This window comes from Pyxicephalus adspersus, chromosome 11 (genome assembly GCF_032062135.1).
Source record: "Pyxicephalus adspersus chromosome 11, UCB_Pads_2.0, whole genome shotgun sequence".
In the NCBI taxonomy this organism is placed as follows: domain Eukaryota; kingdom Metazoa; phylum Chordata; class Amphibia; order Anura; family Pyxicephalidae; genus Pyxicephalus; species Pyxicephalus adspersus.
The window spans coordinates 54438558-54466044 of record NC_092868.1 but is presented as its reverse complement, the minus strand read 5'-3'; the positions used below and the strand labels follow the sequence as shown (position 1 = coordinate 54466044).

The 27487-nt window shown below is 38.1% G+C and overlaps 1 protein-coding gene across 1 annotated transcript; it reads left to right on the top strand.

The window, feature by feature from the left end:
* Positions 1-128: 128 nt before the first annotated feature.
* Positions 129-27433, top strand: LOC140340269 (uncharacterized). Its single transcript, XM_072425326.1, has 17 exons — positions 129-182; positions 739-866; positions 1147-1294; positions 3370-3499; positions 5194-5320; positions 8902-8984; positions 9078-9238; positions 10480-10636; positions 11243-11409; positions 12360-12426; positions 12506-12637; positions 12732-13067; positions 15727-15839; positions 16088-16179; positions 17059-17176; positions 21532-21651; positions 24713-27433. Exons 1-17 carry the CDS (start codon positions 129-131, stop codon positions 24878-24880), a joined length of 2301 nt encoding a protein of 766 aa, XP_072281427.1. The 3' UTR covers positions 24881-27433.
* The last annotated feature ends 54 nt before the right edge of the window (positions 27434-27487 follow it).

Sequence of the window (27487 nt, the reverse complement as noted above, 5' to 3'; positions counted from 1 at the left end):
GTGGCAGCCGTCCAAAACATCCATTGACAGCTAGAAGTGAGGAGATTTCTAGGTTGTATCATGTGCCTACATTTCTTTCATAAAGCTTTACTAGACTTTCCTGGCCTTCTGAACTAAGGCCTGTCCAAATGTCACGCCCGGCCAATAAAGACACTCCAGTGGACATTAAGGAAAATATCAATGTAAATGTTCATCTCAAGGAGTTGGGTGATTCAAAAATTTAATGCATAGCAGTATTCAAGTAGATAATGGTTTTACCAGAAATAGTAGATATTCTGCAGTGGCCAGGTCAGATCTCAATCCAATCAAAATGCTTTGGCAAGACAGATGTTTGTACAGGGAACTCCAGACACATCAGACAAGTGACAATGGTCTTCATAAAATCCCCCAACTTTTATTCAAGTTTAAGCAAGAGTTACAGGGAATGTATGGTTAAGAATTTTGCTGCTAAAAGAGGTTGTACCAGTTGCTAAATGCAAGGGTCCATATAAAGATTGTAATCTCTTAGATTGTAAGCTCTTCTGGGCAGGGTCCTCTCCTCCTCCTGTGTCACTGTCTGTATCTGTCTGTCATTTGCAACCCCTATTTATTGTACAGTGCTGCGTAATATGTTGGCGCTATATAATTACTGTTTACTAACAATAATATAGCTTGAACTGTGAATATAAAAAAAAAATTTAGTATGTAGTAATCACCATGGCTGTTATTGGTTTAGTAATAAATGTCTTTTGTTCACAGGTTGAGGAACGCTGTTCTGGCGTTGAAGTGCGCCTGGCAGCTACAAGAAAGTGTGTTTCCCCGGAGCAATACGACTGCACCCCATTCTGCGGCCCGATGGGTGGAGAGCTCAGCCCTGAACTTGGAATGTCAGAGCTTTTCTTTGCTTTTTTACATTGTCACAATGTTATTTAGTCATTAATAACTGATATCTATGTTCTTTATGCTGCACCAGGCCTAATATACATTTATTACATAATCTCTGATTTTTAGCTGTTGTTGATTTATGTGAGACTGAACATTTTTTTGGTTTCACACTCAAATTTAACTATTAGGTATAGAATACAAAACTCTGCTAAACACCCACCAGTACAGAAAGAAGTGTGGGTGCTGTATGCCAAACTGAGTCTATCCATTTGTTTTGTGCAGGTGTCACTGTGCACAGTATGTCTCCGCTGAGGAACTTTGTGATCACTTCTGTCTGATGAAGGCACCAAAGATATCTATGAGTTTTGGCTCCAACAGGCAGTTCCTCCTACAGATTGATGAATCTGAGAAGAGAAGGAGTAGAAAACTGGTTAGTTTCAAGCCATTATTACTGATCAGTGCCAATAAATGTTGTTCATACATGTCATGTTGTAATCTTTGGAGCTTATGGAGCAGTGGTCCACAACCTTATGCACGTCGCGGACCACTGAATGCACGTACTTCAGACCGCACATGCGCGGGGAGCCGTCACTTAAAGGGGAAGAAACTTCCTACGGAGTGACATCATGGTGCCAGAACCCGGTCTGGGACTGCGATGGGAGAGTGTGTCCTCCACCTCCCTGAGCTTGCGATCCCTATAAGGGACATGGTCCGCTGCTCTGGCCATTTCTCCCCCCCTCCCAAGCAAGGGGTCCTTCTCCTGACGCCCCTGGCGGGTGCGCCATCCAGAGCCGCGACCCACCTGTCAGACAGCCACAGCCCACTCATGGGCCTCGGACCGGGTGTTGGGGACCTTTGTTACAAAGTCTTTCCATGCTCTGCTAGCTCAATACATGTTTTGGAGTTGTAACTTGCCACTTTCCAGCTGTCATCAAAGGAGCAACAAAGCTGGTTATGTTTAGCCAATATATCTGTAGAGAAAAATGCAATGATCTAGAATTCTTGTGCAAATCTTAAATGACAAGTGTATAGGAATATCAACAGCAGTATTTATTTATACCGTTATATAATCCTAGCATCTTCTGCAGGGTCCATACTCATGTCACTAATTGTCTCTCAGGTAACTCACAATCTAATCTAGTCCATGGTCAATTTTGGGGCAAGCAAGTTAACCAACCTACCCACAAACATAAGGGAAAACTACTCAATGCATATAATGTATATATGCAGAGATTTATACGTAGGTCCCTGGTACTGCAAATCTAAAGTGCTATCCACTGAGCCCCCAAGCTGTATTTCTTTCACCAGTTTACTAAATCCCAATAATAATCCTACAGGTAATGGAAGTTCCATCAGTGTATCTCCAGACCCTTCAACAAGCCAAGGTATCTTTCTCTCTTGTCTGCATTCTGTATTGTAAAGAATCCATAGGGATGGGGTAGGGGGTGGCATTGATAAAAGTATATGGCTGCAGCTTAAGGGTTGGAGAATTCTTACACCTGTAGCCCCCAAGGGATGTATGATAGCTGGTATTCATTATTTATTAAATGATTATTTGAACTAAATTGCAACTTTTTTTATCTATACCCCTAATTGTGTTTATGTGTAGAAAGCATTACTGGTGTAGCTCTGTAGATGGCATGCTTGGTCTATCTTCTCGTCTGTTAGGGTTGAGCCCAGAATGATAAATATATTTCATTTACATATTCTGAAATGTCATTGTGTTTGGTTCTATGAAAAATACATCACTGCTGAAAAGTACATACTTTTAAAATGTCAGTTCACCCGAAACAAATATTTCATTTTGTGTACCAGCTAGAAACTTAAATTAAACTTGTTCTTGTTCTGTCTGAATTCTTGTGTACATGTCTGAGATGAATTGAATCTATTTTGATGCATTGCAGTTGTATGATCCTGTTGTTGGTTAACAAATATCAGGTAAAAAAACTTAAAATAACATCGCTTTGATAATCGTAAGCAGACTCTGACATACGACGCAAAAACATTAATACTCATAAAACAATAACATACGTTGGCTCTGATTATTGTAACTGCATTAGAGAAATGAGAACCGGTCGCTCTGCCTTTTCTCTTGTTATAACTCATGAGGCCTAATGTGAGGCAATACCACAGACTTATCAGAATTATTACTAAACATCTCTGAAATGCAACAGACAGAATATATTTTCACAAATAATGTCAGGGTATCTGACTTGGCAATTGGGACATCTGTTCTAAAGTTATGGTTGCTGAGTCCTTTATTACTTATATACTAGAACAAAGATTCAATAGGTTCTGATGCTTTATGGGATATATAATGTATATTAAAATAAACTGAATGAGCTGCATCATTAACACAGACTAAAATAAAAAAAGAACAAAGGCCCTCAATGTTGGCATAGTGTAGTAATTCATGAATGTTATCATTTCTGACATCTGATCAGTTATTGCAGGTTAGGTAATCCTAGTTCTAATAACAAGCATATCTTGTTTGGTATCTTCCAGGAGGTGCTGAATGTTCTGGGCCCGGATCACATTTGGAGCAGCGAACGAGTGCGGCTTGTAGTCTTTGCGTCCAATGGAATATTTGGTGTAATAGTTTCCAGTGCACAGACCATTGAGGCATTTCTTACAGGTAAAAATTTGCACAATACAATACAGACATGCTTCTGCTTGCATAGATGCAGATCAGGTCATGTAATACATCTTCACTGGGGCAGTGGTAGTAAAAAAAAAAACCTTTTTGTACCTAGAAGCGAGAAATACAAGTGGTGTCATCATACTAAAGGTAGTAGTGGCTTAAAGAGCTGAGCTTATATGCTTTATTGAAAGCATCCCTAATGCAATGGTCCTTGTACCCACAAAGAATATTTTTTAGGAAAATGTAATTATTCCAATATATGTACTTTTCTGTGCACAAGATATAACGACATGTAAAGTTTAATTCCCTCCTCCCTCCTTACCCTATGTGTTTTTTATCCCCTTCTGCAGACAAGCTGGAGAGATCTGTAGAAATAAATCATGCAAAATTTCAGAAATGGAGCAGTAAGGGCCATTAGGAAAGATCATCCCTTCATTAGGCCACTCTTATTATAAGGTCCACACTGAAAATTTGCTGCAGGTGCCCCTTCAGAACTTTAGGCAACCTTTCCAGTGACTTTGCTGGTACTCCTGCAGAAGTGTTTTGTGGGTAATGCCAGATTCATTCTGGGGGTAATGCTAATTGTAGGTGCTAAACATGTGAACCCAGGTACATAGCATAGGTGCTTTAGTATGGTGATTCCTCTGCGTCTTCTCCTACAATGCCATCCGCAGTGATAACCAAGTTATAATTAGTCTGGGCACCTGCCAACCACACATTATTGATGGTACAATAGGCCAATTATATTAATATTCACACACCTTTGTAACATTCCAGGCATTAAAAATCTTAAATCAGAAGTGTCCAACTCTGTCCCCGGAGGGCCACATACAGTCAAAGGTTTTCATATAAACGGAGAACTAGACAAGAACTAAAAATTTGAGCCGGTCCTGGCTCGAGGACTGGAGTTTGACACCCATTTCTTATCTATTGGCCGTGCAAATTGCTGTGACCCTTACACAAATCTATCATTCATAATTGTTCTTAAATATCCTGCAACTTGTTTGTCTTCATATTTTAAAAAAAAAAAAACTAATTTTATTATGTTATAATAAGCACACCTATATTTTAGGAGACTCTTGGTCAATGCCAACACCTAGGAAGTCAAGAGAGAGGGAACAGATTGTGACATCAATGCATTCGGGATCTGTTCCCAGAATACCCAACCCCATTTTGTGTGTCAATGAGGGTGACCTGGTTCTGTTTCAACTGAGCATTGTACCCAGCGGTGAGTAAACCAATGTCATGTTGCAAATATTTGCCATAAAAGATTCTTAGCACACCATCCAGGTATGAAACGTGTTTGTCCTCAGAATTTTTTTTACTGAATGCATTACCTAATATTATCTTTGTTTTGCTGTAAATGACTATTGTTTTTTATGCAATTCTCTTGAACAGCAGGACATGATCCAGCCAATGTGTTTCTGTAAAAACTGTTAGATCTTGGGTGTTCTATTTACAAAGTAAACTTTCTTATCACTTTAACCAGGATAACAGGTTACCTTTATAGTGAGTCAGATCTTGTTTTTCCCAATGTTTTCCCCATTACAGTGAATATTCATTACAGTTATCCTTTCTCTTGCATGTCATATGCTGTGGTGCATTTATATCCTAATACATATAATGTAGGATGGACAGGCTTAATCCACCAATAGAATAATTGTTATAAATATTATTTTATCCTATAGAACGGGCATCCAGCCATTACCCCATTTATCAGAAGGACCATTTGTTTAATTCCAACCCCCATTGGGACTTTGGAGCCTTTCGGAGACTGGACTATCTCATCAGAGAGACTAATGTGAATATTTCTAGGTAGGTGTTGTGTGGCTGGGGTTCACCATATTCAGATAAGCCAAGCACTGAACTTTGGGTGTTGTGTCCTTTTTTTTTTCCTACAGATTTGCACATGTGTTTAGAAACCCTGGTACATATGTATTCCAAGACAATGGGGTTAAGGATCGCTCTCTATTTGTTACTGTGAAGGACAGAAATGTTCATTGTGACCCAGCAGCTTCTCACATCCAGCCTTCTTCCCCCTATCAACTAACTAAAAATGCAATTGTTGCCCAACAGAAGCTCAATCTGGCCCCCAACTGGGGGGCTATTCTAGGTAAATGTACAACCTGATCAATTAGTTCTTATTATTTTAGTATTAGTGCTCTACCTAGTATAATCTTCTGCCCCACCTCCAAGGAAGATGCATATGAAGGTTGTTGTACTGTTTTTTACTTTTTTTTTTAGCTTTTGGCAGACATAGTAGAGTTACCGTGCTATGCAAATTGAAGGCTATGTACACACGCTCAGGTGAGCACGGGACTTCTTAGGGCCATCCTATGAGTGATCACAGGGATCGTCCAGAGCTTCTTCATTTCTAGAAATCACAAATATCCATATAAAGATACGATTTAATATCGAATGACAACATCCAATACAAACAGTAAATATCTCCAACCAAAATAACCTTTTTTTAGAAGATATAGAAGACCAAAAGAAGATTTTTAGGCTGATTTCAATACTCAATAGGCATTTACAATACAATACATTTAAAATTACAATTTTATTTCACTCTAAACACTAAAAACTCTTCACACTAAAAACTTTTTGACATACAAATACACTCAATAGATTATTTATTTTATAAAGATAAAATGTATCATTTAACAACACATTCCCAGTATCTTTGTTTATACTCAACACATTTAACAGATTCCTCAGGCTTTATTTGAACATGAGGCTGTTCACTTTTCTGATTGGAATGCGATGCCTCTTAGATAGTCCTCAGTTCATTCCTTTAGCTGGCCAGAGGCAGGGAAGGCACTTGGAACTTTACAATATACCAGGGTAAAATTGGAAGTAGCACTTTCATTATAAAGGCTGCTTATTCCAAAAAAAGGAAATAATTTTCTCAATCAATTCCACATGTTCATATTGTATGGACATACAATCCTGGATATTGTATTCAAAAAGTCTGCAACGTTCCCTTATCCCTTAAATGTGTTTACCGCTTGTAAAAGTGGAACTAAAGTGAAAATAAAAAAAACACACTCTTACCTTTAATCCCGCAGTTCCCTTGATGGCATTTGACCTTCCCTCAATCCAGTCCCGCATTGTCCCAGAAATCTTCTTCGTCCTAGCACAGCAGAAGCACCGGGCGCCTCCATCTTCTATTCTCTCTTCCGGTCTTCTTGCTACATCACCCGATCTTGCACTGTGCAGGTGTGAGATCTGTGACGTAGTCTTCTGTAAAGGGGGGGGAGATCATCTCATGTGCATGTGTGAGATCGCATCTTTTTCCCTTTTGTGAAAAAATGCCCCTCAGCTGCCAGAGCATCCGGGGATGCGTGATCTAGGTATCCCAGCAGGCTCTGTGTTCCCATTCAGGGTGTTGCAAAAAAAATAATAAATACAATTTTTACTTTACATATAAGGGTTGTCTACTCTTTTATGTAAAGTAAAAATGTTGAGTTTAGATCCGCTTTAAAGAGTATGTTGTTCCCTGGTTTTTTCAAGAACACTCTTGCTTGCATCTCGTTTGTATCTAAAGATTTATTTTTTAAAGTAGTACAAGATTCCTTAACATTAGGTTCCAAATGTTTTAACGTCAGTGCTAGATGATTTCTGATTCATTGATTGATTTATTAGTTTTAGTTACTGCGCACTATTGTGTATGCTTATCATCGTATTCTGTTGTATTAGGGTGTTTCTAATTGAAATAAACCTATAACCCATAAATATTTTAAATTGCTCTAACAAATCTAAAAAATTAAAAATGTATTGTGTCATGTAGTATTTCTTTTTTTTCATAAGATCCGGTACCTCGAATAGCTTTGTAGGTGGTTGTATAATCTTTCCTCCAGGTTCCAAAGATTGTTGCAGCTGTTCTGGAGTCTAGAGCATTTTGTGCTATAAAGCAGCAGTCGCCAACTGTTAGTCTACAAGAAAATGTTGGCTCTGGCCGAAGCGGACCATGTCCCCCGTATGGACACAACGCGCTCACTCTCCCGTCACAGACTCGGACCTGCGATGGCAGAGTGGGCAGGTTCTGGCATCATCACGTCACTCTGGGAGAAGTTTCTTCCCCTTTGAGTGACACACGACTCCCTGCGCATGCGTGGTCCAGAGTGCATGGATTTAGTGGTCCATTAGGTACAAAAGGTGGTGTCCACTGTCATAAAGGAATGCTGTGTTATGAAGCATATGAAATCTGCACAAACATACGCCTTGTCAACTTAAGTTAAATAACCACCCTCAGCAACAAAATATAGGATATAGTGTAAAAATACTGAAATACAAGTACACTGTAATTAACAGAACAGCAATAAATGTAGGTTTTATCTAGCAAAATCAATATGTATATTGTACAATCTAGAAGTGACAGAATGGGTGTGATGTTAACTCTTCATTATCAAGGTTTATCTTTGACTGATCTGTGCATTCTATTGATTTGGATGTGATTAGGGGTTCTGCTGCTGCTCTTCATAGTTATGGTTGTCCTGCTCATCATAACTGTACTGCTGAGACCATCGTTACACATGCCCAGCCCCATGAAAAACTGGAAGCCCAGGTGGAGAAGTCTGGGAGAACCATATATCCCTCCAGAATATGTGCTGACACGTGACAGGTCCTCTTCTCCTGTGTGCTGTTTGACTTGTATACTATTTGGTCATTTCTGCTATACAAGTTTGTTAATGATCATGGGGTGGGGATGGGTTTTGTATCCAGACATTTAGGCCCACAAGCTTACTGCTAAAAACATCATTAATCCTCTGGCTTTACATATGAGACTCTTTCTTTTCTTTTTATGACCTCTTCTGTTAACTGAACCATATAAATATTATATAATTAGTATGTAGGCTGGGTCTGATGACAATCTCTATCTCATAGTAATTGACAAATGTTCATTAGTATAGTAAGATCATGGAAAGATTGTACTAATCACAGAGCAATCTTTGGGCGCCCTTTCGTTTGCATCAGAACTGCTATTGTCCCAACATAATTTATTGGGAATGTAAAAGCAGAAAAATATAACTTAGGTCATATGCCCTGTGAATGAACTGTGAATATTTCCACAAACACCTCACACTAAACTTCTATCCAAGCATGTTAAGTTACACAAGACCTTGGTCCACCATATCCAAAAAATTTCAGACTGAAATGTTTTGGACATTTTCTTCAAAAAGATGCTTTCCCATTTCTATTTTTATATTGATATTATCAAACAATCCTGGATTCATTATTAAAGCATATGGGGCCTTCTTATTTATGTTTTATAAACTAGGCAATTGTTTTAATCAGGGAATGTTAATGTTAATAAAAGAACATTCACTAGTCTGCTATTACTGTATAATGTCTATGGTTTGCTTAAATGATACAACTCTGTATTTGTCACACAGTCTCCAGTTTTACGAAACAGTGGGCTGTCGCGGTTCTGGAGAGGTCTTTGATATTGGAAGGAAGGAAATTACCTATGGATTAGGTACAGTGATTTTGGTATATTACTTGTATAATTCTAAAAACATACAGTATGTATATTTTGTATTGTAGTAACAAATAATATGACACCTTTAAGATGAGAGAAACACAATCCGAGTCTTGGAAGATTTCAGTGTCAGGACTTTATTTGACAAACTGGAGGATCAAACTCTTCACTTAACATCTCAGCTGGGTAGACATCGGAATGAGACACTTTCTTTCTATAAAGCTTTCATTCAAAGGATTCAGCTGCTCAAGGTGAGTGTCAGGACATAGCATGCCCTCAAAAATTAAATATATTTATACATTTTATGAATTCCATGCTAGGTGGAGTCCTAATTTGCTTTTATTAACAGCTAGTGTAGAAAATTTTTAAAAGATGTAATATTGAAAATCCTATTAGAAATTACCCAGCACCACCTAATCCTCAATACACTCACTCTTAATCCTATTAGATTAGATAGATTAATACTACATATAATTAAAATACAAAACAATACAAATGTATAAGCAATAAAATGCATAAACAGTCTTATAAAACCGTATAAGTGTATGCCCAAAATAACTACCTATATAATTTACATTACCAGGTATAAAACATTTAAGTGCACAAAGTCTATACAAAGGCCAATATAACTTGCCTTATTTCTTTTCTAATTCAACCTAAAACTTTCCTTTTGCTACCGTGCCACTTACACCTCTGGGAGCCCCCAGATCATCACACAAAGCTTACCAGAAGATGATAACTGGATGGTAATAACAGATCGTATAGTGCTTTTCAGAAACTCCTCTTCTATTAGTAATGATATTTTATATATTCCATTTACTCTGTCACATCTTTCCTAACGCTATTTCATATTGCCCATGAGAAAGAGAAAACCTCAAATTCTATTATCTATTCTTCAATCACTTTTTCTGAAATATATGGGCCAGCTGAAATTAGCTCATGTACTTCAGGTATGCACAAAGCCGAACAACCATGCATGCACCCATTCATACACAGTACCAAACAAGTAGAAATTAATTAAGCTTATGTACAGCGCATTGACGTATCGGAATTCTGTGTTTCTTTATGGACTCCAGAAAAAATTTAAGGGAGATTTTATGAAAATTATTTTGTATGCATAGCAAAAAAGTAGATAGTGAATGGAATCGCACATATGCGTTCGTTATGTGATCTGCATTCTGTAAACAAAACAAAGAATAAAACAAATTCTGCTGTGTAAGACCAAAGTTTAAATAGTTCCGGCTTTGGGTCAGACAGCTACTATGACCTTTCTTTCTTCTGGTAGGCAGTGTAAGCTGATTCACCTGAAGTTCTACTATGTTATAAATGGGTGAGTTTTGCCACAAAGTAACGATTCCACTGGTCACCAGGGATCGTTTTTTCAGTATATCAGAAATATATATATGAGCCCATTGTGTGCTAGTCACAACAGCTAGCACTTTTTTACATTTGCTAAGATATACATGATATAACATGGACTGTTTTTGTGAAGGACATGATACAGAACCTGGAGCTCAGCAGTAACAAGGGCTTTGGATGGAGGAAAGTCCCTTTAGATGGGGAAGTGGAGAGTTTGAGAACAAACATCACATCGCAACAGAGTGTGGGCTCAGCTACAAGTATGACTGGGGAGATTCGCACAAACCAAGGTAAAGAGACAGTTCCCTCTTTGTAACACTAACTGAGCACAGCAAAATCGGCATATGGGGCCTGATTTATTAAAGCTCTCCAAGGCTGGAAAGGATACACTGTGATAATCTGATAGCTCAATATGTAGTTCACTGACATTCAGTACACGTCTCCTGGAGTAACAGTTTAACCATCATATTACAGGCGTTACTATTTCAACCCACATGTTTTTAGTAACTGACAGTTTCATACAAGTGGGTTATTCTTTTATAAAGCATTGTCTCTCAATGAACTCTATAGAAAAAAGATATGTGTGCATGTAAATATTACAAATAAAAAGTATGGCGCAATAGCAAATGTATTAATTAGCATGACTTAAGCTATGAACACTATAGCCATTATTATTATTACACAGAATTTATATGGCACCAACATATTATGCAGCACTTTTACAGAGTCCATAGTCATATCACTAGCTGTCCCTCAAAGGGGCTGAGTGGCCAGAGTGCTAACCTTTATATCATACTATATAATAATTCTAAATGAAACATTGTATTTCGCATCACGTTTTGCATGTTGTCTGTATATTATCTTATTGTCAAGATGGCTGTGGTTTCTCATTCCAGGGGAATTCTTGCAAGAAGCCACTGAACTTATGAAAGCTTTAAAACTCACTCTAATGAAAGCTAGCGCAGGATTCGCAGTAAAAAAGGAGGGGGCAGAAATTAAGCAGCAACATGGCGGTGTGATAGGAGGAATAAATGAGCATAATGTCAACAAGCTTCAAGATCGGGTAGGAACATATTGATAATACCTAGCAATTCATCAGAACTTGACACCACAAAGTGCATCATACAGTAAATGTGAGTCCTTCAGTTTACCTACAAATAATTATTCAGTCCACTTAATGTGAATAGCTGGATTACTCCATATGGCAAAAGAACCAAAGATTGCTTAATTTGGCGATAACTTCCAGACTTCTGCAGACATTCAAAAAGAGCAATCAGGTCTTTGCATAATTGGTACAACCCCTGGAATGTCCTCACTCATGTGGTTTAGGTCTGTGTTTGCAGACCAGTGGTACAAGGCTCTGGCCGGTGCGCCCCCGAGCGGGATCAGGAGAAGAACCCCGCTAGGAGAGAGCACTGGCCAGAGCTTTAGACCATATGCCACCCTACAGATCGAAGGTTCAAGGAAGTGGGCGGGTTGTGTCTCTGGACACAACCCGCCCACTGTCCCATTGCAGGTCTGAGCAGGTTCTGCCATCATGACGTCACTAAAGGGGAAGTTTCTTCCTCTTTGAGTGACACCTGGCTCCCCCTGCATGCGCAGTCCCAAGCCGGTAAATTGTGGTCTGTCGGTCCGAAAAGGTTGGCGACGACTGGTTTAGATTACATACCTATATGGTACAAACCCGACTAGTTAGCTTTGTTGTAAATATATAATCTATGTTGCACACAGGTCAGGAGTATTCTTGCCTTAGGATCACTGGGAAGAAAAATACTTTGAAGGTGTTGCTCCAGTGCTGGCATTGTAGTTGGCAGCCTACATTTTGCAATGTTTCCATGAGCAAGGTAGCAACACTGCGGAAGTGATTTTTTTTTTTTTTTTTTTTTTTACACATTTTACCAATCTATCAATTTGTTTAAAGTGTGCCTTACTGCATAGCACACATGATTCTGCAAAACCTTGGTGCTAAGAAATAATGTGATGACCAGACCCTGACTTTTTTTTAACTTATAGAAGCCGACTATGAAGAACCCATATGAAGCCATCGTTAATGGGAACACAGCAATGTTGTCTATGGAAGGTAAGTTAAATTACAACAGATAACATGAGAATATAATCTATTTGATGCTTACATATAAATAAAAAAAAATCCATTTTAGGATTACATTTGCAGCCATTGCAGATTATGACAGCACTGTACCGAGAGGATAATCTAAGGAGGCTGATATCAGCCAGTCCCCTAACCAAGACCTTGGAGGAGCTCAAGGAAGCCCTTAAAGCACAGGCTAAAGGTATAGTCTGAATATGACCTCTATGTTTGATTTCTTATACAGCAAGCTACAACCTTATATATAAAAACCATTATCATGTCTTTCTATTCTACAGAGAAAGAAATGAAGGAAACTGTTACCTTAAAAACCACTGGTGATCTTGTTCCAATAAACATAAGCCAGCTCTCTCCATATCAACTGGTTGTTTATCAGTTTGGCTCAGCAATCCTCCATTTTGCATGGCTCAGCTGTTCCACGAATCCTCCTCTGCTTCTTGCAGCTCAATCCATCCCTAAAGTACGAAGCTCTGTGCAGGGAAGGGAGGCTCTGCGGCTAGACGCATCATATTACGACTCAGAAAATAGGGTATTATACGTACCCAGAACCTGTATGGAACATGCAGGAGAACTTGCAGTGTGCATTATACACGCAGTAGCACAAATCAAAGCAGGTAACTTCATACCCAAGTTAAAAGTGGATATGGACCTGCCAACACCGGCAGCTGTTTTGTGTGGTTATCAATGTTCAAATTACCTTTTCCTGTGTATCCTGTTCAAGAAACCACCACTCCCCTCAAGAAGAATATTACTATTACTATTAATATTAGCTAGACCACAGAAAATAAAGTTCAACATCCTTCACCAGTTCTGTACACATTTGTCATCTTCCCATGTAATAGCTTTGATTTTGAAAGAGTTTGGCAAATTTGGCATTATCTGCAATGAATAGATCAACTTGAAGCGTATGTTTGGCCAAACATTTTTCATGGTAAAAGAAGGAAAGGAAATGATAGGCTGGGGTTTCTTGGGCAATACAATGCATAATAAATGTCTCAATAAACATTAAATAGTAAATAAACATTCACTGATCACAAGGTGATATCAGTTCAAGATTGGTCATTACTATAGTTCAACATTGGATGTAAGACTGCTTTCTATACAAAGAGAGCCCTATACTTTCAGGGGGAAATGCGTAAAACATCTCGTAACATGACACGTTTCGCCAACCAGCTTCTTCAGGGGTATGTAGAGAAAGTTAACATTTAGGCAAGAAGAAATTTTGGGAACACTTCAAATGGATATTAAGAATATTCCCAGGGCCAAATAGTGTGACTATGTGAGGAAGAGAACCTGCTTTTTTATTGAGAGAACTCAAAAAACTTTTACAAGATATGCAAGATATACTTATTTAAGATATGCAAACTGTGTTAGGATGGTGGAAAGGAATTCTCAAGCTGGTGTGGATATTTGCATCCAAAGTTTGCAAATCTTGCATAGGTTTTTTGGAGTATTACATATTACATACATATTTTGGAGTCCTCTCATTGACCAAGCAGGTTCTCCTATTTGGCCCTGAGAGTATTCTTAAAATCTATTTTGAATTGATACCAAGCTTTCTTTTTGCTTATATGTTAACATACATACCCCTACAGAATCAGGTTAGCAAAATGTATCGGGCTACAAGACAGTATACGCATTCCCCCTGAAAGTATAGGAATCTCTTTGTACAGAAAGCAGTCTTACATCCAATGTTGATTTACTATTAAATGTTAATTTACCATTATATGTTCATTGAGACATTTATTACGCATTGTATTGCCTAAGAAACCCTAGTCTTTTATTTCCAAATGCTTTATAATTCATCTGGCTAACTTGCTCTAGTGGGGCTGCTCCTACAGAACAATGGTAACTGGTATTGAGTACTAAAATCCAACTTGAAATGTAAAACCACCACCAGAAGTACCCAACAGAAAAAAAGTGAGTCTGATGTAACTTTTATATTTTAACTTTGATCACATAGGGCACCAATGCATTTTGGGGTTCAGTCCATACTCCTCCATCAGGGCTAAAAAAACATATACAATGTATCTTAATGTACAGTGCTGCTCAATATTTTGGCTCTGTATAATGGTATTGTTAGCAAATAATAAAACAACATATATTTCCATATTCTAGAAAATATACACGTATATTTGATTATAGGTATATATATATATATGATCTATATTTTGACATATATTTGATTAAAGTTAAAAAAAGATTCTTACATAATGCAGCACTTCAAAGAAAAGAAAGAGATAATAAGAGAGATAATAATTAAGAGATAATAAAATACTAAGTCATTGAAAGGTATGGGTGTGTTTGTATATTACACCATCCTATAAGAAATAGGTTGTATATTACACTGTATTATTATATAAGGACATGTGATAAAATAATAATATAGTATGATCATAGTATGAACTATTAAGGTTACTCTCTCTCTGTTTCAGCTGACTCTCCTTTCTATGGTTTTACCTGTCAGGTTTTCTTATTGTTGTCTGTGACCCTGCTAGGTAGATTCACTCTCAGTAAACCATTGTCACCAAAAAAGGTTTTGGCTATACATTTACTTTACCCAAATTTGTACCCACACTTCTTCGCTGCAATCCTTTTAAAGATATAATATATATTATGTTTCTAATGACCTGAGCAAATGATAACTAGATCAGTGTTCTAGCCCATTTTCCAATAAGTTGGCAGTATACAAATCCTGTTTAATGTCAATAATAATAATGGTGTACACAATACACATTTTCACTGCAGAGTAACATTAGGTTCAGCTCTGGATTTAGGTGCAACAAACCCTTATGTCCATTTCCCCTCAGTCTGAGGTCAGTTACCAACCACTGACTTTTTACATTTTACAGTTCTAGGGGTTTCTGCCTTTGTTGGAAATGTTGAGGTCAATGCTGATTCTCTTGTAAAGGAGATACATATGCAAAAGGATCTTGGTTGCAATGACCTATGCTTTTCTGGAGCTGTGTAGGTCGCCGGTGTAAATTGAGGAAGGTACACACAGACTGTGATGACTGATGATGCATCATAACGAACCAACATTTTGGAAGCATCATACTATATTGCGACCCGTTCACATAATGTCCTTTGGTGTTGGTGTAGTTCTGTGGTAGGGCAAGCTATATGGTTTCTACAGCAGCCCAAAGAAATACACACAGTATGTTTTCATCTGCTTATGCATTGAATATTTATATATATATATATATATATATATATATATTTATATTTAGGGAATATCTGCACAGTAAATCATCCACATTTTCTTTGTTCTAGGTCAGCAGCAATTGCCAGTGGATTGTGACTATCTGCATTGGTTGAACAGAGCTGTTATTGAGATATGCCGGGCATTCTTCCATTATTGGAGTACAGGGAATATGACCTTGGTGGTGAGTTCGCTTAGTGCATTGAGTGGGAAAAAGTGACATTGGTGATATTAGAGTGTAAAACAGCTTTCTATAATCCTCGGGATTGATAGGGAAGCATACATTATTTTGCTGTGTCTGTGCTTCATGATCACCTGTGTTCTTTAACGTGTATGTCAGTATGTTGTATTATAATACTGTCAGTGTTTGTATAAAGGTCTGTCTACTTTACAAAATATAAAAAAAATAATAAATCTCCTTTTGTATTACAGGATGAAAATGTGAGGCACCCTGAAATAAGTCCAATGGTCAGAGACCTTCTTTTTTTACACAAACGACCAGACTATTCTCACATACCAAAGAGGTACCGGAGTAATCTTCCTTCTATAAACTGCAGTGTCTAGGCTCCAGAGCACACTGATACCTCGGGTCTGATTTAATAAGGCTCTGCAAGACTGGAGAAGATAAAGTGTTATGGATGAACCTGGATGATCCAGCAAACCTAGAATAGATTTGGTCAATGATTGCCAAATAATAGGAAATAGTTTTAAGAATTTCATTCCAGGTATACCCATAATAGTCTATCTTCAGAAACATGAATGCAAGGAAATTAGCTGTCCAATATTACCAATTTTTTTAATATACTTTTGGTATCAATTCGCCAGTAGTGGTATAACAATGATTTATGTATATCCTTTTTATTGGGGCTGCACATGCCTAGGACATCATTATTCAGAGGACACAATAAGAATTAAAAAAACGTCATTCCTAACTTCTGGCAAGACAAAAACGTTACTTTGCAGCACAAAAAAAAGATGAATGTGATTGGGTAGTTGATGTTGAATCACAGTTACCTTATTATCCAAGCTAAGTGAACCCTCTTTTTCCAAAGAATAAGTTCAGTTTTCTTGTAGAACAGTTTCTATAAGGCTGCGTAAACATGCTAAATCATTATCGCTGGAGACAATCTTTCATGATCAAATACAGCGACAAGAGAGTGACAGATGAACAAACGAGGGCTGTACACACAGCACCATTGTGTTCTATGGAGAGGGGAGAATGAGAGAGCGGCACCCCACTGTGCGCCCTTCACTTCTGTTGCAGTTTTTCATTGTCTGAAGTCTGGTGACCTATGTACACAGGTCAGATTCTCGCCGAAGATGTATGTACATAGCCTAAGTCAACACCAGTCAACCAGAGTGTTACATGTGTTACTTTAGTGTTTACATTTTTATTCCTGCAGACGTGAATTGCATAACAGGTTAAATACATGGAAAGAAATTTCAAGCACATTTAGGAAGAAAGCAGACTGTGAGAAAAAGCAACACACAAAAGATGATTTGAAAAGAACCATTCTTCAGGTAAGTATTCTGCAACCTTCATACACATAAGTCCTACATCATCATTAAATTTCCATACTGCCAGTGGCAGCCCTAGGTCTTCCAAATCGCTAAGCCATGAGTTCACCATAGATTTTGTCTGAACCAATAAGTGGCACATATCATGCTTACTGGGAGATTGGAGCCATTCCTTAAAGATTGAATTACCAATAAAGTATTTTAACTGTTATCCTTTTACTAGTTGTTGTGTGCAGAGTGAAAGTAGTGGGATACAACAGTAGGGACCAATATATAGATATGAGAACTCATGCCAGGTTAATAAATTATTATTATAGTTATCTAGTAGGGTGGCAAGTTTGAAAAAGTGCGTTTTAAAGATTTAAAGAATCAACTAAACTTATGAAGAATTAAAACTTTAAGGTTCCAAAGTTCCTGTAAAAAAAGCACCTTACACCGTACTCAATATTTCTTAAAAATCATAAACATTTTTATATGATACAGAAAATCAAAATATAAATACAAAACTACATAATTGATATGCATTTCTCAGATGTAAATGCAAATCATTATACAGGTTCATCCATCCCAATTCAGCTGATGAATTTCTTTAACTTGTTAAACAAATATAGGGGAATCTGTTTTTAAACTATCAGTTATTTTGCTTTCATTGAATAAATATGCCAAGTCATTAGGAACTTGGAACTTCTCCAGCTCTGTTGCAGGTTTGTTACTAAACAGATATTTAATATATGTAAGTGTAAACTTCCCACTTCAATATGGACATCTTTATCATCACTGTCAATATCATGTCTAATTTATTTGATTTATATAATAGCAAAAGTGAGCTTTACGAGGGGGTGCTGAGAAGTTCCTGGCTTTGACCCCTTCCAGATGTAATAGAAAAAGGAGTGTGGGGGCATATGACAGCCTAATATCTTAGTATGTACCTGTGCAAATATCAGGTCTTTGCAATTCCTAAAACTGTTTTTTCTTTTAGTGAGAAGCTGTGATGGCAGAGGCACAAGCAAGTTTCACGTCGTTGGAGTTACGAGCCATCATGAAGTTTTTGTTTCTCCAGGGAAAGTCAGCAAAGGACATTCACACTGAGATGTCACAAACACTGGTAGAGAAGTGACCTTCCAACAGCACTGTCAAAACCTGAATGTCTCGTTTCAAGACTGGGCATTTCACTGTTGAAGATGAGCCCCGCAGTGTGCGCCCCCCAACCTCAACTGACCCTTGAACCTGCAATGCTGTCCATGAGCTGAACATTGAGGACCCACGAAAATAAAACAGATAGCCCAGATACTTGACATCTCATGGTAGTGTGTTGGGTTTGTTATCACCACTATCCTAGACATGCGCAAGCTTTCAGCGAAGTGGGTGCCGAAATGTTTGAACAGTGATCAGAAGAAGAAACGAGTTGAAGCATCCGAAGCCGTTTTGGCCCATTTTGAAGCTGCACAGGACTTTTTGGCTAGGTTAGAGACTGGGGATGAAACCTGGCTCCACATCTATGATCCTGAAACCAAGGAACAGTCAAAGGAATTGGCGCCACAGTCGGTCCCTGCGGCCGAAGATGTTCCAAACCCAGAAATCGGCCAAAAAAGTCATGGCGTCTGTTTTCTGAGACAAAGACTGTATTCTGTTGGTAGACTACCTACCTCAGGGCTCTAGTATCACCGGACAGTATTATGCTAACTTCCTGGACCAGCTGAAGGAGGCAATTAGGACAAAACGCCGTGGAAAGTTCACCAAAGGGATCCTTTTTTTGGGGGACAATGCACCTGCGCACACGTCCAATGTTTGTGGCAGGCAAATTGAACACCGTGGGTTTCCACTTGGTCCACCATCCCCCCTATTCACCTGACCCTGGCCCCTTCAAACTATTATCTGTTTGCAAAATTGAAGAAACACCCAAAGGGGCAAAGTTTTGAGGACATTTCTGACGTAAAGATGCTGCTGAGAGCTGGTTTGCAGCCCATACAAAGGACTTTTATTTGAACGGTCCAGAAAAGCTGCAACTACGTTGTACCAAGTGCATCAGTCTCAGGGGGGAATATGTTGAATAAATGTGTTACTTCATAACTCTGGCTCTCTTCTTTCTTGGCAAAGCCAGGAACTTCTCAGCACCCCCTCGTATGTACTCCTGAAGAAGCAGTATAAATTATATTTTGTGAAACGTATTGAGAGCTTTCTTCATTTCAGAAATTCCTAGCAGTGATATCAATCTTTGATGAACAACTGGATTATTACCTGTATGGCAACTTGCTTTTACCAGCAGGAAGTTTGTTTTGCACAATATTATCTGAGACATGCATGTATATGATGTATTTTTGTTTTAACATTTCAACTTTATTCATGTATGACATAAAAATGTTTATAGATTTTAAGAAATATTAAATACAGTGTAAGCTGCTTGTTTGAAGGAACCCTTAACGATTCCGCCTAAATTTAGTTAGTCTTTGTATTGTTGATGGGCTCTGGAGTACCAGGAACCTTTGAGCTGTAAATTATATTTAAGGGTTTGTTTAATTATATTTAAGGTTGGAATAAAACCTAACAAGATGAAAAAAAAGAGTTCCAAAAAGGGGAGGTTTTAGAGACGTCTTGGAGCTGTGCATGAAAAGAGATTATGAGTGAGGAGGTCATTGGAGGAGCAGCGAGGGGGAAAAGGGATGTATTTATGTATCAGGTCAGACATGCAGGGGCAGGAAGAGCTGTAGAACGATTTAAAGTGGGACCAAACTCACTCCAAACTGAAGCAACATACTGACCCACTTCTCTTAAGGGTCCAGCTCTTCAGCCAACTTGATTGAGCAGGCCGGAATTACTTAACATCTGTGCATGTGTAAAGGAGCTTATTCATTGAGCTACTCCTGAGCAGCTTGGTGTACATTCAAGGAAAGATTAGGAACAAGCAGGTAAGTTTGTTTTATTGCAAGACATAGCCTGTCCCTTGGGCTACAAGCTGCCAGCTCACATTTTTTGTTATGTAGGTTTAGTTCAATTTGAAAGGCAAAGAAAAGCACAATATCTTACGTTTGATTCTTAGATGAAATGGAAGCCAATGGGTTTATTTAAATTTTTTTTAGCGAGGAGCAATGGTTATGGGGTGATAAGGAAGATGGATAAGTTCTAGCTTCAGCCCTCATGATGAATAGTAGAGGCAATGGTCTAGTTAGTGGAGAGGATGTTGCAGTAGTCAATGGAAAAGAAATGAGAGCATGTACCAAGGGTTTGGTGATCTCTGGGGAAAGGAAGGGGTGTATACTGGAGATGTACAGGTGGAAGTGGCAGGACCTACAGATGTTCTGGATATAGGGAGTGAAGTATAGTGCAGAGTCAAAGGTGACTTCAAGACAACATGTCTGTAAAGTGGGATAAATTACTATGTTATATGTGGTTAGAGATACTGTATATCATGGGAAGATTTTGAAGGTGGTTAGGGATGACAGCAATGCATGTGGTTTTGTCCCAGTTGAGTTTCCAGTACCTTTTCATGATTATATGGCTCACGGGCAGCATGAATCTTATCTAGGACAGAGGAAGAAAAGTTATTCAGGACTAGACAGGTAAATGTGTCTGTCATCTGCATGCAAGTATTATTATTAAGTGTAGATATATAAAGGAAGAACAGGTACAAGGACTGATCCATGTGGAGTCCATCAGGAAGTGGAGAGGGAGAGGAAGAGTTAGCATTGAAAGAAATTTGGAAGGGCCAGTCAGATAAATAAGAAGAAAACCAAGAAAGGGCAGTCTCACTGATACCAATGGAGTGAAGGATCTGGTGTAGAAAGTGGTGACAAACAGTGTTATAAAGCCAATGGAAGATCCAGGAGAAAAAGTAAAGAAGATACTAGGGAGGAAGAAGAGGCTCAGTCAGTGCAAGGGCCAGGGTAGAAAGTGGGCACAGAGTAAATTATAGGGATTGGGTCAAGTAGACAGGTAGTGAGGGCAGATGAAGAGGCAACCACTGACTGACCACAATGCTACACTACCTGAGAATAGTGAAGGTGATCATTCACTTTATGACTGTCCTATACCTAATGTGTCTTCTGGACTTCATATTACTTTTTCAGAGACACATATTGGCATTGTTTGGAGGTGCCCTCTGGGCTTGAGTACCCAGGTGATACCTCACCACAGGAGGGCGCGCACAGCCTATTCCCTCCGGCGGCTGCACCCACGGTAGCACTGGGGTTGCTTCATAACCAAATGAGCCTAGTACAATTTCATTATTAGTTCCTTTGTTATAAAGATTTATATCCTTTTAAAGGTTTATATTGTGTTTTTTTTTTTTTTTTTGAATGTTTAACTTCTAAAAATGTATCCTTAACAACAGTTGAGTAATTACTGAAATTATTGCATGACAGGAGGAAGTTGTGGATGGTCTCAATGAAGAATTTCTTCAGCTGGTCACTCAGTCTTTACAAAACAAGAATGAAAGGAAGGAGCTGACCCTTTTAATGGAGTGTGATAAAGACCCATCCATGGTAAGCTGCTGCTTATGTGCTGTATAAATGGTGCTAGATACCATGAGGCAGGAAGATGATTCTGGTTCAGCTGTGTGTTAAAGCAGAATTAAACCTAAAAATTAATCGGTGAGAAGCCAGATTTTTATTGCAGAAGGGACAGGCTATGTCTATTCTACAAATAAACAAATGTACGTGGATATTTGAAATCTATGATGTACACTGTGCTGTCTATGCACAGCTTAGTGTACAATCCCAGCATACCTCCCTGCTGGAGATGAATGAACTTTTTTCTCATACTAGTTGGCCAATCAAGATGACCAAAGATCTTAATTCCAGAAGAGAATTGGGATAAGATATCGGCTTAGACGAAAGAGTAAGAAGAAACGGGACTTTTAAAGTCCAGCTCTTGTTCTAGATATTGATGTTACATTAGCACTCCTCAATGGATTGTAAAGTGAAGACAAATACTTTAAAAAACTAAATACCAATAGAGTGACCATTGCAAATTACGGAGGTCTGTCCCATAGACTTTACACAATCACATGATAAGGCCGGGTTGGGTGACTACAATCTTGTGTCTATGAACAGCTTTTCCTCTTCACAACCATTGGTTTGAACTGCAGCCATGGACACATCTCTCCTTTATTGAGAGGAATTCTCTCTAGGATTATTCTAACAGCCACATCAGGCTGGGAGTCATTTGGGTCCTTTGCTTTCTCTGTGATACATGATATAGAACCAATCAGCCAACATTTCAACAATATATTACAGTGTAATATATTATAACGCCAAACGTTACAGTACACCTGAGGGAACCAATGTGTTGGGCACTCTCTGGAAAGTTTGCCTACTACAGATATCCAGGTTCTTATGTGGATTTCTGGACTAATGTTGGTTAATCCATGATCAGTTGTTGATTGTATAGTGCCACCTTGGGATGAGCCTATTATAAGATCACTTACAAGGTTAAGGATCTTGAGTGATATATATTGTATTTCTGAGAAAGCAAATCACGACTATTACTTACTTGTATTTATTTACTTATGTTTCTATAATTCAGGGTTGGCAAGTATCTTTATGTTTAACCTGTTGGGAGATAACTTTTTTACTGGTTTTTGTTTTTCTGCTATATGAACAATTTTACATTATCCTAGTCAACAACTCCCAGTAATCCTCACATATAGCTACACCCATGTACCTATGTCAAGTCTATGCATGCAAACATTACATGATAAAACATCTGTGCACTACAATCCACAAAAAAATCTCCCAATGTGTAAAAGATATAAATATCCAATAAGTTAGGGTAGGCAGTGGGGTTTTGAAACGCAGCAAAATGTTACCTTTTACATATCAGATCCCCTGGAAGCTGGGTGTAGTTTTAGAACTCATAGCTTGGACAGCTAGAAGTTTCATCTCGGATAAAGGTTTCCAGTCCATATATATATATATATATATATATATATATATATATATATATATATATATTTACTGTATAGGATACAAAATAATGTACTGTTTATCTTAATAGGATCAAGGAGTGCATTTTCTGTAGACAGATGTTTCATGTTTTAAATGCTGAGGGTTCTTTTCCACCAGAGACCCTAAAGTAGGAAGGTCTAAGCAGAAAAAAACATCCTCTCTTTTAGCATGTTGCAGAGAAATACCCCTGTTATAGCCAGAATAGTTTCCTTTAAAATGCTGAATCAGTTTATACAACTAATAGGTGCAAAAAAGACATCTAAGAAAAGGTGTGTTAGGTTTTTAGCCAACAGGCTAAAAGTAGTAAAGTGGAATGCAAAATATATAAATGTAAATACAGCAAAAAAGTTAAAAATTGACACATCCACAAAGCATTCATCAATAAAAATGTGTGTTGTGGTTGCCAACAAATTCCACCCTTGTCTAGACATAAGAAAGTATAGACAACAACTGGGGATAGAAAATGTATCCAGGATGTAATTTGGTCAATAATGGACAATTCTGATAGTAATAGACCATTATATTAAACTCACATTCTCCTTATATGTCCTGAAGGAAACATTGTCATGTTCCTTCTTTAAAAAAAATAATTTGTGTGCTTTAGTCTAACAACAACAATAATTTTCCTATTGAAAATACTCACTACAGTAATAACTTTCCACTTTGTATATATTGTGATCAGTAGTAGTATAATTGTAAAAGTTCAGTGACTGAAGTGTAAACACCAAGAATTACTTTGTGCTTTTAGAAATCAATAGAAGCCTATTGCTAATAGTTAAATGAGTAATGTATGGATTTCCCATCGCCTGTTAGCATAAACATTGCAGAGGAGACAAAAGCAAACCTGGGAGTTCACTCTTCCCTATCAGCACTTCCACACACAAGTCAATACAGGTCAGGGCATCCATTAGGCATCCAATGCTTATATCTCAGTCTTCTACTGGTAAAATGTACAGCAAGCATTGCAGGTAGATTTCCAATGTTGGTCCAAGTGATTGATGGTCAAGGCCCTTTTTAAAAAGTTATACAGTGTTATACAGTTATACATCGATCATATTTTTCACTAGGCTGTGCAAAGTAATTCATGCAAATATTTGTGTTGTGTTAAGCTTCAGGACTGGTAAAACTTGTGTTGTTGGCACATTGACGACCAAGATAAAGGAATTGGCTTCCCTGTTACAATTCTTTGCTGCTGTGCCAATGGACAAAAGAAAAAAACAGGTGAAAAAGTTTGGTAAAATTACAACTAACACTAACTTATGGCAATGAAAAAAAGTCTCTTGGTTGGTCAGTCAATGCCTGAATATAAATAGGTGTTCTGCTGATCAACTGGATGGACAACAGCCTGGTAAATGGCTTGTAAACACATAGGGTCACATTGGGAAGCAGTTTAGATTGGCAGATTTAAATTGTCAGCTTATTAGTTAATGAAAGTGGCTTTATGAAGAAGCAAGGATGGATCAGAAGCTGTATAATAGGTGCAAAAAAACAAAATTTGCTTGTTGGTTCTGATATGCCCTTCATTGAAATCACCGCTTTATGTTACATACAGTCCAGCCAGGCTCACAGAAAATTAATGAATTTTAATTTGTCTAAGTTGGCCAGGATTTCAGAGAAGACTCGGATGGGAGCTATGCTTGAGATAAAGAGACGTTACACAGAGGAGAAGATCCGCACAGCAGAATCAGACCTTCTTTATCTGCAGCCCACAAACATCACATCCTCACCTTTACCTGGTTCAGGTGAAGACTACAAACCTGCATAGCCCGGGACCTGACACAAAGAATATGGCAGGCCATGGGTTTGCTGTAACGTTGAAGGGCAGACATGAAGCGATGAATATATCATACATGTTCAATGACTCCTTTGCCTTTTAATGTCTTTTTAGAAGTATTTCCTATTTGCACTAATATATAGCAGTCATTGATGTAGATAAGGTGGTTCAAAGAAACCAGAAAAGTCCCAAATGCAACACTGGGAAGTATGAAGGTCTACTGTGAATTAGAAGATTTCTCTTCAATAAGAAAAAAAACAAAACAATGTGCTTATGTTAGGGTTCATGTCATGTCATACCAGGTGAGGGCTGATACTTAAAAATGGAATGAAAGCAAAAATGTCTGCAAAACAGTGCAAATACATATGTAACCTGTTTTACTTGCCAAAAGGTTTGTAATTCTGGTCAGATACATATCTGCAATACAACAGATGAGCACTTCCTTGACTTTAGTGGTTGAGTGGTTTGATGACTTCACGGTTGACCATCTGTGTTAGCTATAGTATATTAATGTGGATTCATTCTTTAACAATGTGACTGATGAAGGCAAAAAAATAGAACTGGTTGGCTATAACATGGCATAGGTCTGCAAGCACAAAAGCAGAAAAGAGTATAATATAAAAGAATACACAGAGATGTGCCGTATTTTTAGCAGTTTGCTTCGCTTTAACAACGAACATTTATTGTCTTTTTAATTTAGCTGTTTTAGACTGTTTTCTGTGTGGTTGCAACACCTTGCCCATATACATGGAAGCACAAAATTAATAGGACAAAATGAACAGCATATATTGGATCTTGTACAAAGTAAACAGGATTTGTCTTTTTAGCATGCATAACAACAATGAATATGCAATGTATATCATCTGGCATGTCCATCAGCTGAACTCCACTCATCTGATTCCTACACAGCATCTATCACCGCAATGTGATTGTTTCCAGAATTAGTTGCGTATTTTGTCATAAGATAAAATATTCACAAGCCACCAGCCGAACTCGCTGATGCGATCATAGTACAGCCAAACCCCATAGAAAGGCAAAACACTCAAAACCTGCTCAGACAGGTCAAATAATGTCTGGTTTTATAATATCTTTACAAATACATATCAGGAAATGTGTAAATAAAATTTGATTTGTGTACTTAACCCAGGTATGTGAAACTTTGTTACATTATTATTATATTATTGTGACTGTAAAATGATTCATCTTGAATTTTGTTTTGGAAAGGTTTGCTGGTTTTGGTATCACGGTGTGATCCCAGCGCTGGCTTTATGTTGGTTCCAACAGAAGCTGTATGAGAAGGGAAAAGAGCTTTTTGATGTTTGATATGTTTTGTTCCTTATTTGTTATGACTAAAACATTTTAGTGCAGGTAGTCCCCGGGTTACATATGAGATAGGGACTGTAGGTTTGTTCTTAAATTGAATTTGTATGAAAGTCGGAACGGTTATGTAATTCTATGTGGGCATTGGTGTCAGTTACTGTATAAAATCCTCACTGGGAGCTAATCACAAACAAAGCAAAAAAAAACTTGTTGCAGCCTAGACATTTATTAACTTCTAGAGCAAGCTGTGCTTTGATATGCAAAAAGAAACAACTGCAGAGTTTGTCTTGGTCATTAGTTACAAGATGTTACAGATCAGCTCAGCTCTTATGATCACCCACAACCTCAGCTGTGTTTAACAAAAGATTTCTTCTGCAAGTCATGCAAACTGCCCCCTTCAAGCCTCTGTTCTGCACATGAGGGAGCAGGGAAGCCCCATTCGTATCTAGGAGTCGTCTGTATGTCTGATGTCCTTAACTCGGGGACTACCTGTATTGTTTGGAGTCAGTGTTCTAAACCAGAAAAAGAACTGGACCCTTTTTATCCTCCCCCCCTTCCTTTACCCCATGCTCCTCATGGCTGTCCTATACAAATGCACATTTTTCTATATGCTGTAGCAAGAAGATGTATCTTTAATAACTTTGCATATTCAGTTTTAGTGCTACTCCAACAAGATCCTCCAAGGTGGGGTTATGGACCTTGCTTCAAGGCCCCATGCCCTTCCATATGCCATTCCATTATTTTCAGTTCTGGTTGGTATAGCTAGTGTTAGCCATGTTTATTCATGTATATCCAGCACTACAGAAGGATCTGCAGTCTTGCAATGCATCTTCAATGGATGGGATGATAAACAATGAGGGCCAAGTACTAGTTCTACATCCAACCCCGGTTGTCCTTCCTGAGGGCCATTGTGTTTCCATTACGGGTCTTTGCTCTGACTGTAGCACATTATATATATTCAGATATAATATATAGCTATTTCTATTTCCCAGCGGTTCTACTATTACAAGAACACGTTTCTATGTTTTGTTGTGATATATTGGGAAAACCAGCATCATACATATTATGTTATTTTTACAAAATAAAACGTTAGCAAATACAAAGGAGGTTGTATCTGCAGAATTGTATAAAAAGTAGAATCGTATAAGCCTCATGACATGTGTGAGAGGCGTTATATTTCCAACATGTTCAGTTTATGAAGTGTATCGTGTGTCAGTGTCAGTGGATGTTTTCATAGTGGCAGTGTGATATCTATATTGAAGAAGGAAGAAGTCACAT